This window comes from Vombatus ursinus, unplaced genomic scaffold (genome assembly GCF_900497805.2).
Source record: "Vombatus ursinus unplaced genomic scaffold, bare-nosed wombat genome assembly UNPS02014784.1, whole genome shotgun sequence".
Lineage (NCBI taxonomy): Eukaryota > Metazoa > Chordata > Mammalia > Diprotodontia > Vombatidae > Vombatus > Vombatus ursinus.
Window position 1 is genome coordinate 6278833 of NW_020954562.1, and position 20182 is coordinate 6299014.

At 42.6% G+C, this 20182-nt stretch overlaps 1 protein-coding gene and 1 pseudogene across 2 annotated transcripts in view; both read right to left on the reverse strand.

Moving 5' to 3' along the window:
• Positions 1 to 16414, reverse strand: part of ZNF827 (zinc finger protein 827) — a 245795-nt gene extending 229381 nt beyond the window's left edge. For both annotated transcript variants that reach the window (XM_027866996.1, XM_027866998.1), the window contains exon 1: positions 15859 to 16414. In XM_027866996.1, coding sequence (XP_027722797.1) covers positions 15859 to 15901 — 43 coding nt within the window. In that variant the 5' untranslated portion in view covers positions 15902 to 16414. The remainder of the gene's footprint in view (positions 1 to 15858) is intronic.
• Positions 16415 to 16960: 546 nt separating this feature from the next.
• The window catches only part of LOC114046484, a 43562-nt pseudogene continuing 40340 nt past the window's right edge, over positions 16961 to 20182 (reverse strand).

Genomic DNA, 20182 nt, shown 5'->3' on the forward strand with positions numbered 1-20182 from the left:
AAGTCAGGAGGACCTGAGTTCAAATCTGGCCTCAGACCAAACACTTGACACTTACTAGCTGTGTGACCCTGGGCAAGTCACTTAACCCCCAACTGCCTAAAAAGAAAAAAAGAAAACAGGGACTCAAATTCTGCTCTGAGATCAATGGCTCTCTGGGCTTCAATGTATTCATCTGTTAAATGGGGATAGTGACACTAGCTACCTCATAGTTTTGGTGTGAGAAAATAATGTGAATTCATATACAGTACTGTATGAACACTCATCTCATGTAGAAAGATAATGTTGCAGAGTAGAAAAGGCAGTGGACCCAGAGTAGAGAGAAACCTGGGCTTACAACCCCAGTCCTGACATTTATTTATGTGGGAACCAGAGCAATTCAACCATTTACTCTACCAGCTATGTGGAAGGTACAATTTCTCAAAGCCTTTGTTTCCTCACCTATAAAATGGGAATAACATGCTCATACTACTTGCCTTGCAGAGTCCTTGTGAGGAAAGTGAAACCTTAAAATGCTATATAAATGTGAGCCCATAATTCATCTTATATTTTGGGAAGGCTTATGGCCTTGGAGTAAGGAAGGATTGGGTTCAATCCTGTCTCTAACATTTTTTGACTATGTAAGTGTAGACAAGTCACTTAACCTCTAACTAGGCCAGCAAGGCTCTAAATTACAGACAAGCTGCTGAACTGCACGAGTGCCAGGGCTTTCTACACTAGGAGTTTACCACACAAATGAAATCATAAGTCAGGACTACCCATCTCCTCCTCCTCCCCTACCAAAGAAATTCAAGTTGATCTACAGAGCTGGACAAATTCAATGAATCCTGGTTTTAGAGCTCCATATCTGAGTGATGCTCACTTTGTATTAGACTCTGGGAAAGTCACTTCCCCTTGAGAATCAGTTTCCTCTGCTGTAGAATGAAGAGTGTGATAACTGCCCACACAGCCTGCCTACCTGTCTACTGTCTTAAGCCGCTGTAAGGGCTGTCCAATAGAACAGAAGCAGCATCTTTGGTCACGGCAGCCCAAGCAACAATAGGCAAGCCACTTAAATGTCTCTGGGCCTCAGTTTCCTCATTTTGAAAAGTACCAAGCTAAGATGAGCTTAGGAACAAGGGTAAGATGAACTCTAAGGTCCCTCTGAACTTTAAGTCCAGTGATCTACAGCCAATAGGGAGTTTGTATTTTTAAAAGAGACAAGGAAAACAGTTTTAAACATCAATTTCACCTTAAATACATAGATTTAGATCCGGAAGACCCACTTCATAGCTCTAGAACTGGAAGGATCCTCAGAAGCCATCTAGAAACAGAAGTAGGGGCAGGTGATCTCATTTGAAGCAGCCTCGTTGTGCTTAATTCTCTTTAGCGTCCACAAGGTGGTAAAGTAAGCCGAGTTCTCAGGCCCTAACGTACACTCCATAAACATCTGCTGACTAGTTCACCAGGAAGGTCGAGCTTCATTCCTACGTCTAATTGGCTCGGGTCGACTTTCCAACACTACAGGTATCCAACTTTCTAAGAAAATGCAATACACGGAACTCCAGGTTTACGGACTGTTACAAACAAGGGGATTCATTTGTTTTATGCATCCTGAAGCCTCAAACTTAAGAACTTTCCAGCCTAGAGCAGTTTTGAACGGCAGGGTCTAGCAGCAATGGAGCTGGCTGCCCAACTCTGTTAAATGTTCTAACTATCCATGTCAAAAAGGGGAGGGAGTTCAGTTCTGATTACAGTCATGTAATCTTCAGGAACAGAAACTTGTGTGGGAGAAATTACAATTTGGGTAGGGCTGCAGGAAAGAAAAGGAACAATGAATGATGAACGGCAACAGATAAAGGAGTAGATTTCAAAACATTATAGCAAATCTATGAATGACCCAACCCAATCTCATCTAGTCCTTTAGCTAATGTTCAGTTCTTGGCCTCCTCTTGTTCTTCACACACACACACACACACCACATGTGTGTATACACATCATATATACATGTCTGTATATGTATACATATACGTACGTATGTGTATATACACATCATACACACCACAAACGCGTGTGTATACACATACACACATAGGTATAAATGTATATATGCATACACGTATATGTATACACACTCATTAACTAAGGAACTTATATAACTCCAATAGTTTCAAATATCATTGGTATGCAGATAACACATGCCAACATCTCTAGGATTGCTCACTCAGGCAGACGCACTATGGTGGAAAGAGCACCGGATTTGGTATCAAAAGAACTGAGTTGGAACCCTGGCTCAGCCACTTCCTGCCCATATGACTCACGAGTAAGTTGCCGTCCCTCTCTGTACCTCAATGTCATCATCATCTGTAAAATGAGAGGACTGGACTTGGTGATCTCTTTGTTGGACACTGATTCTCTTCCAACTCTGTATTATAAGAACCTATACATAGTACTGTGAGGGAATGGCCTGGAGAGCGGAATGAACACTGGACCTTGAGTCAAGACACCTGAGTTCAAATATTAGGTCTAATACTTAATGGTGAACTATTAGGACTCTGGGCTCACTTCTCTGAACGTCACTTTTCATTGGCTGAATGGGAATACTAATACTTGTACAGTTGATCTCAAAGGGTTGTGAAGGTGTTTTTTAGACCCTTTTTAAGCACTGCAGAAATGAGTTGTAGTTACTGAGCCCCCAATCTCAAAGAGCACTCGGTTGGTTGGGGTCGGCTGATCTATAAAGATACCTCAGAGATCTATAAGTAGAAGGGTTTTCAAAAGCCATCTAGTTCCAACTCTGATTTTACGGTTGAGGAAACTGAGGCACAGAAGGACTAATGGCTTGCCCCAGGTCACACAGGTGACAAAGCTCCATAGGCAGGATTTGAACTAAGGTTCTCAAATTTCAGAGCTAGGCCTTTTTCCTCTGTACCATTCTTAAGCCTGATTTTGTATACTCCTACTGGAAAGCAATATTTCTCATCAGAAAGTATAATTTTAAAAAATATATATATAAACCAGTCTCTCATGAGTTTAGACAGCACAGGTTAGTGTTCCCAGGCCTGATAACCCTTGTGTAAGTAGAACATTGAGATTCTACACATTGCAGGAGCAATGCAACCAGACTGTGAATTGTAGAGAGGGTAGTGAACTTAAGATGTTGCTTAAAGTGCAATGTTTGAGTCCTTGCATCTTCACCTTTCTCCTCTCACGTTATTTCTGGTTCTAGACTCTTTCACCCCACACAACTAATCATGTCACCAAACCCTTCTGGTTTTTCTTGAAACTATCTCTAGGATTCACTTCCCTTCACCTCTACACTCATTTCTGTAGCTATCACCCTCATTCAGGTTCTCATCACCTCCCACCCAGGCTGGTGCTTATGCCTCAGACAGATCCTCCCAACTCTAAAGCCTTCTTGCTTAGTTCATCTTACAAACAACTAGCTGACAAAAATAATTAATTGGAAAAAAATTAATTTTTAAAAATCTTCCCAGAATCACAGAATGTAAGTTTGAAGGGCCCTAAAGCCTTCTAGTCTACCACCTACCTGAATAGACTTAATTGGAAAACCTCTAATGAGATGTGGGGAGGTAGGAGGGGAGTGTCCCAGCACCTCCCCAGGCAGCCCATTTCACTTTAAGATGGCTTAAACACTTTCTTTTTTATTTTTTCTCTTTATTATCAATTTAATCATCAACCACAAGCTCAAACATTTTAAAAAATACAAAGAAAAAGAGGACTGTGCATGAACTTTTGCTGAAGTAAGTTTTTTAAAGTGCATATTAAATTTTAAAGGGTAGTAATAAAACTGCCCTGTTTGTGGTCCCCTCCAAACTTTTTTCATTTTCTTCTGTATATTTTAGTTTTGTTGATGCCTTTCTTTCATTTTGGAGAGCTTCTCTATCACTACCCACTACTTTACACCCTTCACACACACACACACACACACACACACACACACACAAATACACACACTCTTATACTTCAAGCCCTGTCTTCCCTTATAACAACTAAGCATAACCAAAGAAAATCAAAACAGCAGCTGGATCTGAATTTGGAGGTCTCATTTGCTCAAATACTATCTTCAACACTATGAAAGAACCTACCAGCTTGGGTGGCCTGATACTTATCAAATTAAATCTGTAGACTTTTTCTGTAAAAGTTCTCCCCTTAACCTGTCTTCCCTTCCCCAAACAAAAACACTCTTTCATCCTTCTTCTTTATTTCCATCACCAACCTAACCTCTTCATCTAAGCTAAGCCAACTTTCTTATTATTTTACTAAAATACATTTTGCTCATGACATTCCCTCTGCCTGAAATATCCTCGCTCCTTTTTTTGTATCACCTTAAGTCTATCAATTCTTTCAAGATCTAGTTTAAAGTTTATTTTCTCTAAAAAGCTTTCCCCAAATACTTTTTAGTTCATGCACACTTACTCCCTCCTTCCTCTCTCCAAAACAAATTTTTTTGTTAAAAAAAAAATCAACCAAACAAACCAAAAAGCTAATTCTGTGGACAAAGTAGGCGCTTAGCAAATGCTTACAGAATGAATGAATGCTAAGTAAGGATGACCACACCACTGTTACTGCAATGTGTCAGTTCTATAAATGAGACATCTCTGGTTCACGTCTCTTTAACTTTACACTATATAGATAGAGAGAAGCACATCAATTCTCCCATTAAAAGAAAATGTTTTACTTCTTCATTTGTTCATTTATTCATTGCCAACCACTTCTTCCATCTGATTCATTCCCAGAATTCTAGTAGATCCAGACACCAAGGTTTAGGTGGCATTTCTATTTCTATTTCATGGAATTTCCCTTATCATATAAATGTCAGATACCAGCTAACTCTATTTTGATTCTCCTTTTTCTTGAGGCCAGATCAGAACTCAAAAAAATATTATTTGTTGTTTCTTTGTCACTAGAAAGGAGGAATTATGGCAGCATATTAAAAGGGAAGCTTATTTAAGCCTTGGTTCTGCCACAATTTGTTTCTTACCAAAGACAGCTGTTTTCTGTGGCCCAGAGAGGATTGCTCCGGGTTAACAAGCAGGGCCAAATGAGCAAGGATTAGAAAACTACTCATAATTCTAGGCCATTACAGAAAGGCAGTTCTCTCCACATGGAGTAGATATTTCTGACCCCTGAATGTGTCATTGGACATGGACCCATTTTGTTACCCTTTGCCTGGTCTGATGTCAAAGATCCCGGTCTCAAATCCCCAAGAGAAACAAAATACAATTGGCTAGCAGGACAAGTTCTCATAGATTACTCTACCCAAATGCTTCACCTAGGAAGTGACAGTTTTACTCCTAGGCAGAAGATATAGTAGATCAGAGGACCATGAAAAGGGATTTTCAAGAAGCAAAGGTCTGTTTTTGTAGGATCAATATCCACAATTCCACTGACCCCAAACCATGGAGTTATTGGGAACCATGTCAGAGAATATATGTTTTACTGGATATAACAGCCCCAGTGATGACTTCACCCCTTTCCTGAAAGAAAGCAGGTCATTCTTGCTATACAACAACCATGTTAAATCATTATTACAGGATCTAGATATAGGTCAAATCATTTCATCCCAAACACTGCTACAGAGTAAAAGTCTGTTATAGTATGGTTAGTTTATAAAGAAGGTATGTATTAGTCCATATTCTACATTATAACACTTTATATCAGGAAGTTAGTTGTAGGTATATATTATGTATATATGTGTGTGTGTACACATAAATTTATTGTAATATACATATATACATATGTACAAACACATGTATAATACACACATATGCACACTATATATATACATACATATATGTGTGTGTATATACATATGCATATAGTTTTAATAGCTTAAAACTGCAGAAAGACCACTTTTGGAATAGCCTGTATACACATATACACAGACATTACCATATATGACAGACAGTGCAGAAAAATATGATAGAGAGCCCACTTTAGTATCAAGAAGACCTGTCCCTGACACATACTAGCTGTATGATTACGGTGAAAGCGCTTAAAATCCTCAGTGTCCTAGACAATTCTCTAAAACTGTAAGTTACAGATGAGTTGCTGATCTATATTAGTGAAGGCAGTTTTCCCATTGGGAGTTCTCCCTTATCACCTCAGGCCTAGACTATTGCAATAGACTACTGGTTGGTCTCTTTGCGACAAATCTCTCCCCGCTATAGTCTATCCTCCACTCAATCATCAAAGTGATATTTCTAAATTGCTGGTCTGAACATCTGCCTCCCTTCTCTACAGAGAAGGCTGTCAACAGAGGCTCCCTATCTCCTCCAGGAACAAATATAAAATCTTCTATTTGGTGATCAAAGGCCTTCCTAACATAGCCCTCCCCACCTCCACCCACCCCACCACCACACACACAAACTGGGATCCAACATCCCTGGGCTTTTTGCTGCTCCTCATTTGTGATACTCGTTCTCTCAACTCCAGGGATTTTCTCTAGCTGTTCCCTATGCCTGGAATGTTCTTCCTCATCTCTGTCTCTTGGCTTCCCTGGCTTCCTTCAAGACCCAGCTAAAATCCCATTTCCTACAGAAAACCTCTCCCAATATCTCTTAATTCCAGTGCCTTCCCTCTGTTAATTGTTTCCAATTTATCCCTTTTATAACATGCCTATACATAATATTTTCATGTTGTCTCCCCCATTAGCCAGTGAGTTTCTTGAAAACAGAGACTGTCTTTTCCCTTTCTTTGCATACTTGGTACTTAGCACATGGCCTAGAAGACAGTAGACATTTAATAAATGTTTATCGATAGACTGGCTTTACATACAACAATGAAATCATAAGTGTAGGTCAAAAAAAGTATATATTTATTAACAGGGGCAGCCAGGCACAATATAAAACTCAATGCTCTAATAGGTAGTAAGACCTGGGTTCAAAAATAGCCTCTGATCCTTAATAGCTGTGTGACCCTGTGCAAATTATTTCATTTTTGTTTGCTTTAGGAAATCTACTAGGACCTAACTACTAAATCACAGACCTAGTAGATTTTATTAAATTAGTCAGTTATCCCAACAATGGTATTATAAAGAATTTAAGATCATAGGTTTAGAGCTGAAAGGAAACTCAAAGCTTTGATAACTAGTCCAGTCCTGTCATTTTATTGATGCAAAACCTGAGTTTCAGAGAGGTTAAAGTGATTGACCCAAGGTAATATAATTAGTTATTCCCATCTACTCTATTGTTATATTAGACAGATTAATGGAATACAAAAAAAATAAAACACAAAAGCAAAAAACTATATACATACAAGCACACAAACCACATTCTAGGTTAGAACTACTTACAAACTAATGGCCAAGTGGATTATGGCACTGAATTAAAACTTAATGTGCACTTAAAGCATGTTAGTTCTACATTGTTACTTTAGTATCGTGCTTTTTGGCAGAGAGGATCCAGGATAGTGAATGCAATATCCTAAGTGATACTTTCTCCCACTCATTAACAAAAATTAAAGAGGTAACAACAAAGCACATTACTAAGACAGCCTTTGCATAGTTTGAGAAAATTTATCACCTTCCACTAACTAGTACAGTTGCTTTTTCAAAAGCCCAGATAAACAAAATGCTGATCAATCATGGGAAAGATTGTTCTCTCTCTCTCTCTCTCTCTCTCTCTCTCCCTCTCTCTCCCTCTCTCTCTCTCTCTCTCTGTCTCTCTCTGTCTCTCTCTCTCTCTCTGTCTCTGTGTCTCTGTCTCTCTCTCTCTCCTCTCTGTGTGTCTGTCTGTCTCTGTCTCTCTGTCTGTGGGTGTGTATGTGTGTCTCCTAACTACTTATCTAACCTATCTAGGGAATATCAGAGGGAATGGGAATGGGAGGTTATTTTAGGGTCTGGTTTTTTTTTAAACCTTAGCCCCATAGGATGACACATACTGCCCTCCCCGCCCCCATCTACCTCCATCCTGCCCACCCAGCTCATAAATTTAACTAAGCTGAATCAAAATTTCCTTTAAAAAACAGAGAGGTAAAGGCTGGATAACCCTAACCAGTCATTTAAGAGTCAGTCCACTCCTGAACTACAACAATGTGGTAGTATTTTTAAAAGAGGGGTGGGGGACTGGCAAACAATATCCTTTTTAGGAAGGGCAGAATCTGCTGCATTTAATATAACCCTGAATCAGTCTGTGAAAGGCCAGAGCTGCAAAAGGCCACATTCTGATCTCAGACCCATGGGTGGGTGTGTATCACTGTACATTTTATAAAATTAGATACAGTCCTGCATGGGTGTGTGTATGTATGTGGGGGCTGTTTTCACAAGATATCCAGCAATATATGCACATGCATCTTAGGATCAGTTTCAAGCCCTGAGGCTGGCTTCTAATTTATGAGATGCCATTATAGCTGCAGAAAGTCTACCTAAAAGGTAGGCCTTGGGGAATGATAACAGTCACCTTACAGGACCTCTCTCCTCCAGCATCTAGGCAGGTACTATACTTTAATATCGTAAAAATGTAATTTACCAACATGGGATGAAAATACCAGGCTTGCCCATAAAAAGGAGAGAAAAGAGAAACTGAAAACTTGAGTCCATCATGGACTGTTAGCTATTTTTGAAGTCTGCCCTTTGCACATCATTTTCTTATAAAATATGACAGTAGATATTTCAGTTTCTACGCACCATGAAGTGTTTTGTACACTCAGCCCTAAATGGTATGAATTACCAAACTACACCTGGCAAACTAGGTGACAGAAAATAGCATATCAGAAACAGGGCACGGGATCATTATTTACAAAATACACACCTTGATAGAGTGAGACTCCAGAGAGGCTTAACTAAGCTGCAGTCCTAAAGAGATTCAAGGCATTAACTATCATAAGGAGGCTTGGGTCTAGATTCATTTTCAATAGAAGGTAGAAAACCAAATATATGGCTCCTTGCACCACAGTGCATGGTACTGTAAAAATTCAGGTTAGAAACCCTTTAACTCCCCAAAAGTCCTATTTTGTAGGTCATCCTCTCATTATCTTGTTCTGGTATCTGGTCTGATTAAATTATAGAAAATTACTAATATATTACTCAGAACAAATAGATCATCTCCTGCCTGTTATGTTTATTTTGTCCCATCTTCTATCCCAACAACTCAATGCAAACAAAGGGAAAACAGGAGATGGGGAGTGATTTTTTGGAAAGAGAGGAGCTGCAATTATTTCCCTATATACAGCTAAAGAACAAAATGCTGGCCTACATGAGTAGGAGGTCCTCTACAGCCAAAGACGACATCAGTGACCACCATTGGAAGGATAAGAGTCATTGGGATTTTTCCAGTAGGAAAATCTTTGGCCAGAGCTATCACCCACAACCTCACACCAGGTCTACTTTGTGGGCAAAGGAATAATCAGGCTAGCCAGGATTACTAATCAAACTCTGGACAAGGAACAGAACTGACCTCTTGGTGAAACTGGTCCATATAAGGATTCAACCCATGTCACTGATCTCATCCACAGCCTGCTCAACCATCTAAGCTATCCAGCTCAGCCAGCCAGACATTTGTTCATTCTCTTTTATATTGATATCCCCTTACCCACGAGTATCTAAACACATAGTAGGTGTTTAACATATGCTTGAGTGATAGAAAAGTACATCGAGATTAAAGTGACTTGTATTGGTATTTTAAACAAATTTATAACCTTAGAAAATGCCTGCTTGGTCACCCTATTGACTCAGGATAGGTCTTAGGTGTGTGGGGTATTTTTTCCAGACCATCCATCTTATTTTACATGTCTCTAGAGACAGAGCTTTTCCACCTCCCTTGGAAATCTACTAATAGATGTCATTCAAAGCTTCTAAAATCCTAAATGGCACCATGAGCTTTAGCACTGGCCTAGGGCTGTCCAATTTATGCTTTACCAGTGTGATTTATTAGCACTTTGTACAGAGAGACTTGTCAACTCACACCAACAGTGTGATTCTCAGGGTGTGATGACAGTAACCAGGTAAGAAATTAGAAATTAATTTTTTTTATTAGAAACTATTTTGAAGTATTAGGAGGGCTATGACTATGAGCTGCTTCTCTCATTTCCTCTTGAATCCTTTGCTCTCTCTGTTATGTTTTTAAAAAGAAAGAAAACATGAATATTCTTTTAGGTGGAAAGCCTATAGAGATCATTCCAGTGCCTCAACTCACACTGCTGTTCAGTGAGATCACCAGAGACAATACCACATTTTCACTCTCTTAAGACTCAAAATCAACATTTCTTGCCAACATCATTCAGAGTCTAGACACCACAAGAATGGAAAATAAGAAATAGGAAGTAGAACTAAAGTTTGAGTCTGTCCAATAGCATGACGTGCCTATAGCTTATTCCTTATATTTTTGTTTCAAACTTGTGATTTTATCAGTTTGGGGAACTCATATGTATCTTAGAGAGCTGTCTGGATCAGTGAGAGATGAAATCACTATTATAAATCAGTGGCACACAAATATTATGAGCCAATGACCGGACTCAAACCCAGGCCTTCCTGACTGTCAAGCCTCCAGACAAGCAGGACTCTCTATTCATAAATAGGGGCTAATTTTATTGCTACAGTCTTTTTACCTCCTAGTTTGCCTTTGCTCCTTTGAAAGATAAGAAGAGCTCTCTTAGAAGTCAAGTCCCCAAAGCATACTATATATCCTGTAACCATGATTGCGTAAACAACACAAGAATATTTAAAAACCTGCACTGTTTTTTTTAATTAACTTTTCCTTCTTGTTCTCTACCAGGAACAGGTATTAGACAAAATTATAGTAATAAAGATAACAGTGATCCAAGTTTATATGTGAGTTAAAGCTAATATGAATTCCAGAATCATAGTTGAGGAAACTGAGGCTAGGAAAGGTCAGATGACCAAGGTCACACAGCAGAGCTGTGTTAGAGCTAGAACCCCAGCTCAGCTTCTCAGACTCCAAATAGTTTTTAAAGTGCCAAGCCAAGAAAAAATATGGATGCTATTGGATGTAAGGAGAAAAAAATCTCTGGCTTCATCCCTCCCTCTATTAATGAATCAATATGCATGTATTATGTGCCTACTATGTGGCAAACACTGTTGGATATAGGATTTTTTAAAAATCTCTATTCTCAAGGTAGGATGACAGGCTGATTGGCTTTTTTTTTTAAGTGTGCCATTGGAGATGGGAGGTAGGAGACTGTCCTAGGCTACCTAAGTGAGAATTCTGTAGACTCAGAAGATAAGAACTTTCCCAGAACAGAAATGCCACTAGCAGTAACAGCATTCTATTCATATAAAAAAGGACAATTACTGCTCTAGGCCAAGTCTAGCCTAGGGAAAAACACACTTATTCCAAGTAGAATTTTTAAAAGCTGCCACCAAACAAGGACAGGCCAAACACCCTTCGGTCGGGTAAGTTTTGCCAAATGCTCTACAAACAGGAGGAATGAATCACCATTAAATTTTGGGGGGTGCCTACTTTGTTCTCAGTGGTGTGCTAGGCCTATATCCTGAAGCCAAAACAAGTCATTTCAGGAGCCCAGGAGTGAATAATTGCCCTAATATATAAACCAGAAGTATAACAATTAGGTTAGGGGGAGGGAGGGAAGGGGTAGAAGAGAGCCAATCACAGAAGCTTATGGCTTAGACTCAGTCCCCATGGGTGTAGATCTGGATAAGAGTGGCATCTAACATATGGAAACTGGTCCCGGATTAAGGGAATTCCTGGGAGTCTGGGGTCAGTCCTAACTCCAATTCAAGGAATCAGGTCCACACTCACTGAAGGCTAACTAAGAGCTAAACTAATCTGGGCTTCCAAGGACCACATCCAGCTTTGTTAGCTGTCAGTCCAAAACTGCATATTCCAGCCCTGTTATCTTCTAGACAGATATCACCAGTGACTAACGCAATATTTGTGCAGAGAACTTTAAAGACAGAAACTCTGAGATTTCTATGATGCTTTAGATCTGTTCACTGAAACAAACTCAACAAGTAGAATGATAAAGTAATAATAATAATATATAAATATATAGAACTTTTAAGATTTGAAAAGTTCTTAGAATCAATTGCCTCAAACACTCCATTTTTGTTAACATGGTTCTTTACCTAATAACAACCTTTTCATCTTGTCAGGCTTTTAAAATTCAATTTAGGACTTTTGGGGGGAGGGAGGAGGGAGAGAGATTTTGGAACCTTCTTACTGGTTCTAATTCTTTCTTTTGTTGAGATTTTCTTGCTTGTTGGTCAGCAGTGATTCCTAACTAAAAAAGACCAAGAAGGGCTCTTTGAGGTCAGTTGCAAAACTCCTCCCGGACAACCCTTAAGCCCCCTCTAGTTAGAATCTATTTGAAAGTTTTCACTGCTCTCAATAACATCTTGAAAACCTGGTAAATAAATTCTACCAGCACTGTTTTAATTAGTGGGCTGGCAATAACTTTCCCTTAACTTTTGATGGAATACGCAAGAATTGTTTACTTAGGGGATTAAAAAAAAAAATAGATTTCTCCCTCCTCCCAGGAATCAATCTTACCATTAGGAAAGGACCTGAGAATCACAATATTTCACATTAAATGCACATTAACACTAATTTTTACCAACGTCAATATTTATTATATCCCCACACCGCTGCAACAGTTTCCCAAGCATCACTGAACACTTAGTAACGTTTTACAATTGAGACTGAATTGCAGAATACAAGCTAGAAATGCCTCTTAGAAATACAGCCTAGAAATACCTTTTAGTTCAAAAGCAAATTGCTTCTAAAATGTGTATAAACTACACTAAGAGAAAGTAGCAACAAAAACCCATTCCAAGCAAAGGTAAGTAGAAAAGCTTTGCAAATTAAGCCATCTCTTTAAGAACTGGACGAACATTCACAATATATCCAAAAGGTAACAGCTTCTTACTTCTGCAAACGTTTGCTTTTTAACACAGAGGGAGGGGCGAGGTGAGCGGGGAGAGCGAGTATTTTCTAAGTGAGTGGATAACAGTATTCATTAAGGATCAGGGTGCGAGAGGCAGCTCCCAAAACCTAACAATCACCAGCCACAAATGCACAGGAGACAGGCCCACCGTGAGCGAACTAAAATGGAGACTGAATTTCCTCTCAGTCCACAGAGACAGAGAGGGTAGTCGCACCGGGTCAGGGTCAAGGTCACTAGCGGGGCAGTCTGCAGCTGCCCAAATGCTCCACACACAGAAATGTGTGTTGGCTTTCCAGCTCCGTCACAGGAGAAACAGATAAATCCCTTCTCCTCTCCCACCCTCCTTCTAACCCCCCTCAGAAAAGGGGAGTGGGGGAGACCAAATTCTCCCCCCTCCCATCTTTTTATTCTCATACAAGTTAATAAAAGCTTCCAAAGTTAACAAGCAAGGAGGAATTTTGCAAGGAAGACTTCTCAGGGACAAGGATTAAAACTCTCCTCCCTCCCACCTACAGACACCCACACACCCTCCCACCCATTCCTTAAAAACTGTGGTGAACTGGAGAAAGGCAGCCATGTGCAAACACACTTCCCTGCACTCTGGCTGCCGTCGCTGCTGCTGCAAGTTCTCTGCGAGGAATGAGTGCACGCCGACAAAACTCTCTTTCTCTCTCTCCTCTTACCCAGTGCACAGAAATATGCACACGCCGAATTTTCCTATACACACACACACACACACGGCTGCCTGTGGGTTGAGTTTTATGTGCATATATATGACATATGTGATATTATACTCAGAACCTCTAGCGGGCAGACGAAGAAAGGACTGCACAGGGGCAATTTTATTTATTTTTTTTTTCAAGGAAGGGGGGAGAAAAATGCACAACCCGAGCCCTGTGCGCCGACTCCGGCGTACCGGGAAGGAGAAAGAAAGAGAAATATTTGTGGAGCGACTGGGCTGGCGGGCTGGCTGGCTGACTGGCTGCTAGTGCGATTTCTCGCCACTCCGGCTTTGGCCTGGGTGGCCTGGGGTCCGGGAGGGCGGAGCAGAGTAGGGCCGGGCCGGGGGAGGGGGCGCGCCGGGTAGACGGGGCAGCAGCTTTCACCCCACCCCCTTTTCCCCCTTTAGACACCAACACAACTGGTTCGCGAGGGGGTGATCGATCGCACTCCCCGTCTGCAGCGGAAACACACACACACGCACACATACACACACACTCAGCCTGAGCTCGAGACACCATAACCTTAACCCTTCCCCCACCCTCCATGAACTTCAGGTGACCGACCACGTCTCTCTGACACATAGGCACTGGGGCTCGGCCCCGTTCTTCTCCTCCGAGCTCCGGGCTGGGCAGGCTAGGGCAGCGAACCCGCGTTCAGCCCTGAGGGGTTTATGGGGGCAAGGGGGAAGGAGGGCACAAATGACCCTTCCCCTTCCCCCTGAACCCCTCCCTTCGGCTCCTCCCGAGTCCCCTCCTCCCCTCCCTCCCAGTCACCCCGCCCCACGCCTTCTTCCCCTGCCCCCTCCTTCCCTACATTCACGAAGCCCGGCGGCCGCCCCGGGGGGGATATTTTTAGTTGCTTCTCCCTCCTTCACTTTTAGCATCTCCTAGCACTTAAATGCAAAAGCCAAGAAAGATGGGGGGGGGTAAGTTGGGAAGAAGAGAAAGCAGTGGATGGAGGGGTGCGAGTAGGGGGAAGTTAACAGTGTTTCAAAGAAAAGAGGAGGGGGAGGAAGGGCGGGAGGGGGCGCCGGGTGGAGGAGGGGAAGGGGGACCAGGTCGTGTCAGAGAGAGGAGTGTGGCTGCTTTGCCTGCAGGCGCTGGAGATCGTGATGCACTTTAGTCCTGGACTCTGCTCTAGTCTGGGGGTGGGGGGGGAAGCACTAAAAGCCCGACTCTAGGCTGGCTCAGTCTGATCCGACTGACCCTGCATTTTATTGCGGCCAGGATCCCTGCCTCCCTCGGCTCCCCTCCCCTCCTTTCGTCTTCCTTCCACTCGGCTCTGCTCTGCAGGGACCTCGCATGCCACAATCCACTCGGTTCGCCTCCTCTAGTTCCTCAGGCTGCGTCCACCATCCGCCAGTCCCCTACCACCTTCACCCCTGGCACCAGTCAGACCTCTGTGCCCTGCAGCAGCGGCGGCGGCAGTAGCGGCCCCCCCCCCAAACCTAGGCACCCACACCCACCCCTGCCACCTCCACCTCCACCACACACCGCAACAGCGGTGGCAGCAGCCACCCCAGCGGGGTGTGTGTCTATGTGTGCGCGGGGTGCCCCCACACCCTCTTCAGCCGCTCGCCGCCTCGCCCTCCCCCTGACTCCCTTTTTCCTCCTCCTCCTTCTCCTCCTCCTGCTGCCGCCGCCCGCGGCTCCTGGGCCGACCAACCCAGGCGCAACCTTTAGCCGGAGACGGACCTCGCGATTGATTCTGTACCAGACAAGACAGACCGCGCTGCTGCCCCCCCACACTCCCCGAGCCAGGCATTCTCCCCCCCGCCAGCGCCATCCCTGCCCCCTGCCCCCCTCTGCGCTCCGCCTTGCCCCAGCACCCCGCGCCCCTGGGCACCAGGGAGAAACACCAGGAATTTTTTAACGACTCCAACCTTTCCCGCCCCCCAAGAAAGAATAACCCCCCCTCCGGCATCCACAGGGCTCCCCCTTCCTGCTCTTGCCCCCTCCCACCCACTACCCGGAGCCAGGAGGGGCAGAGAGAAGGGAAAGGGGGGGAGGAGAGAACACGATCGCCAGGGGAAAAAAAAAAGAGGGGGGCGAGAGAAAGAAAAAAAGAGAGAGAATAGAAAGGGCACAGGGCTGATCATCACCAACATGGCTGCCTCAGCACAGACCTAAGAGAGGAATAACCCAGGCTGTGTCTTTGTCAGCTTCACCTCTGTAACCCTAAACTAATGCAGAAAACAACGGAGGAGGCTGCAGAGGGGAGAGGTGGGGGGGCCGAGAAAATAGCACGGGAGGCGGTGGGGAAGGGATGACTTACGTGAGGGAAGGCGCTTGGGCTGCTCCTGCTTCCTCCTGGGCATTTTCCCCCTTTTCTCACATTCTCCTCCTTGGGTAATGGGAGATCAAATAAAACCCCCGTGGGGGCACCGAGGCAGACCCGGGCAGCGGCAGGCGAGGCAGGCGGGGAGCCGGGAGAGAGAAGAGCAGGGGGAATCCCTTCTCGCAGCCCTGGGCAGTGGGTTGAAGCTGGTCTCCTGAAGCCAGAAGAGGGGTTTTCTTCTTTTCTTTCTTTTTTTTTTTTTCCTTTCCAACCTCTCCCCCCCTCCTCCTTTTTTTTTTTTTTTGGTCGTGCACCTGGCTTGTCCCCGATCGTATATATTCTTCAATGGATCTGCTTAGTGGTGTCTCTGTGTATGTATGTGTGGGTCCTATGCTTGTGTGTTATGTGTGGGGTAGATAATGAGCCCTGGTGCGGCGGTGTCTATGGCCGCTCTCTGTGTGTCTCCAAGCCCCTAACACTAATGCAGGGATCAAAGGGCAGCAGCGGCAGCAGCCGAGCTCACAGCTCGCTCTCTCGCTCTCTCTCGCTCTCTCTCGCTCGCTCTCTCGCTCTCTCTCTCTCGCTCTCTCTCTGTCTCTCTCTCTTCCCTCTCTCTTCTCTCTCTTCCTCCTCTTCTCTCTCTCTCTCTCTCTCTCTCTCTCTCTCTCTCTCTCTCTCTCTCTCTCTCTCTCTCTCTCTCTCTCTCTCTCTAGCATAGGCTGAGAGGGAGAAAGAGGGCGAAAGCAAGAAGCACACACACACACACACACACTCACACACACTCACTCATGCTCTCGGAGGCAGAGCAAAGAGGAAGGTGCCCCCCAGGCTCCCAGGGCGTACTTAGACACCGATTTGCAAGCGCTGTGCTGAAAAGAACGAGGGGTAAGGGGGTGCTTGCGGGGGTAGGATGTGCTTCTTCTGATTTATCCCGCTATTCACCGATCTGAAAGGAGAAGAAAAAAAGTTTTTTCACCCTTTTATTTAAAACAACGATTAATTCATTCTTACTAGTACAGTATTTTTTTTAATAGAAATTGATTTTTTTTCTCCAACTTAGGTCTATAAAATTACCAGCTGCTTTGCCTCTCCCAATATTTTAGGATCCTGGCATCCCTAAAAAATTCACCATAAAATTCTTGGGGTTACCACCTTTCACCCACCCTAAAAAAACCACAGTAAAAAAATAAAATTAAGGACAAACAAAATAGATGGTGAAATAAATCACTATGTGGCTGGGATAAGTGTCCAGTTTTGAAATCCCCAGTGGAGTTAAAAACTGAAAAATGCTGCCCAAATGGAAATTATAAGTCCTTGACAAAGGGGAAAAATAAGATTAGGTCACCCCTAATGGCTGCTTTAAACTGCTACATGATAGTTCTACAGAGCACACAGCAATCCTGACTTGGGAAATTTACTTTTTTTTCCTGTTCTAATGCAGGTATAGGAAGCTTTGCCCTGAAGCAATTCCAGGGTGCATTATGAACCCAATATAGCAGTTTTCATTAACTGATACATACTTTCATTACTTTACAAATCACACATCTTTCTTCAAAGACAGACATAAAGGGGAAAAAAAGAAAAGAACTGGGTCTCACCAAGGCACAAAAGGCAATTGGTGAAAGAGAAGTATTCTCTTTGTGACTTGCAGTCATTTGGATAAAAGTTCACTCAGAGGTTGTTAATGATTTAAACTCCAAAACCTGGTACTACAATTGAAGTAAAACGGGTTGGAGAAGAGTTGTTTCATAAAACTCCCTTTGTGAGAGAAAACTTTGAACTTAGTAGAATACATAATCTGTCATGAGTCAGATGTGGCTAAAAAAAATAAGGTGCATTATTTAGCTATATATTCTTTTTTTGCTTTTTTTGCTCTGACTCATCATCTCATTATGTTAAATATTTTCCTACCAACTTTGAAAGAGTCACCTCATCAAAGCAGCTACACTCAGTGTGGATGCTGTCATTAAAAAGCTAATCTATAACCATAAAGGGGTACCTAACACCTTTCTGAGATAGCAGTTTAATTCACACAATTACAGTAGTTAATAAGAGCCATGAGATAAAAACCGTACACATCTTTTTAAAAATAGCAATGACTGGATATTGAGTATTTTATTAGAGTCTCTAAGTCCAGAGAACTTCCTAAAAGATGTTTCCCAGTGAGAATGAAATTTCTATATAAATCCTTCTCACTTATAACTTCCCAGTACATGGTGCTCACCAGTGATGAATCCATATTCCTTGATTGTTTCTTGAGTATTCCTGTTTGAACATGCTCCAAAGACACCCCTAAAGGTAGTTGTTGCAAATGAGCGATAGTCATCTGATCAGCCTTAGGTTGGTGTTGATCTAAGTAACTTGACAATTAGGCTTCCTCGCATAATCATTTGATATAGAAAGACAAAAGAATACAAGAATAAGTCAACTAGTTATAACTTTAAGAGTCCTCAGTTCCCCTGGTCTTGAAGTGAATGTACAAATGCTAATCAGAGCACTTCTATTGCTAGTATGTGGACCCATTGCCCCAAGTCAGCAGGTCCTTTCTGCTTAACACATGATAAACAGAACGATGCCAATGGTCTAGCACTAAACCTTTGGAACCCCAGGCTGGAATATTGAGAAGTATACGATCCTATCTAGACACTAAAACCCATATTTGCCCCATTTACTTCCAGTCTTTACAAAGCCCAGCATACCATAGTTGAAGAGATGCTTTCAGTTATTGAAATTAAGGCTCTGAGATGAAATAAAAAATGTAAAATGGCGTAAGGTTCTCCTTTCTTCAATTGGCATGTATTTCCCAGGGCCCTTTTGAACTCCTCCAAGAAAGATACTGTAAATTCTCAATTACCTAGGTGTGGATTGTCAACAGCACCCTGTCTAATTCTAGGCCAATTCTTCAACCATTGACTAATTTATATTCAGAGTATGATAACTAATTTTCATAGTACACGAATCCAAATTATTAAGGCAAATCTGTTGAAAAAAAGTCTGTTGAAAATGACCAGGATGCATCTCAATGCCAAATATGGGATCCTGAGGTATCCTTGCTGTTTTGGAAAGAACAGCTGGATGTAGAATCTTGAAAATTAGTTTTACATTTTGCCTCAAAACAACTGATTGAACTGATAGCTATAAGACCTTAGGCTAACCATCTGACCTCTATGAGCCTCAGTTTGCTTATCTTTAAAACGAGAAGACTAATCCTTACACAGTGTGATGTGTTGGATAGAATGCTGGAATTGGAATCACAGGACTTGTACTCATAACCTAAGTCTGCCACCTGTATGACCTTGGATGAATCACTTAAATTCCTGGGCCTGAGTTGGGCTAGATAACCTCTATGGTCCCTTCTAGCTCTAAATCTATGATCTAACCACCTGTCTCACAATATTGTTGTGGGGAGAATGCTTTATAAATCTTAAAGCCCTAGAATAATAGGAGTTATTCAATCCAATTCAACAATGATTCATTAAATGCCTACCATGTTCAAGGCATTGGGCCAGGCCCTGAGAACACAAAAACAAAAATTAAATAGTCCCTCCCCTTACATACATTCTGTTAATGGGAAACAACATATACACACATACATACATATATACATATATATTTATAAAGCGCCTACTATATGCCAGGCACTGTGCTAAGTGCTGGGGATATGAAGATAGGTTGGAGACTGGGATAAGACCTCTTTTTCCAGGTAGGTTTTAGGTCTTTGCCTCTATCTTCCAGTCCATGGAAAGCCCCTCAGCCTTCTTAGATACCAAGAACCAGTGTCCAAAAAGTGCATTCTATATCCTGTCAGACTAGGGTCCAGAGAACTAGTCATCTTCATTTTTGTGCTACTCCCCCCAACCATAGCCCACCAGCTTTTCCCCCATTTTCCCCAGAGAACTGAACCACAGTGACAGAAGCATGTTCCTCTGGGCAGGCTCATCATGAATCCCTGGGCTCCCTCCATTGACTTACTTCAGGTCTTAAGCGATCATGCTGAACTTAACTTCTGCTAGGGTTATATGCTCTTTAGGGCAGCCTGGTAGTTCAAGAGGGCTAGACTTTGGAATCAGGAAGACTGAAGACCTGAGTCCTAATCCTACCTCAGACACGTACTAGCTGTGTGACTCTTTAATCATTTATTCCTGCTACAGGTAGTGAATGACTTAGAGGGGGGAGCTGTAGGGGATCATGCACTTGGAAGCATCTCCTAAATCTCAATTCTCTTCCTCCTGCTCCTGCTACTCTTTCTTCTTCTTCTTCTTCTTCTTCTTCTTCTTCTTCTTCTTCTTCTTCTTCTTCTTCTTCTTCTTCTTCTTCTTCT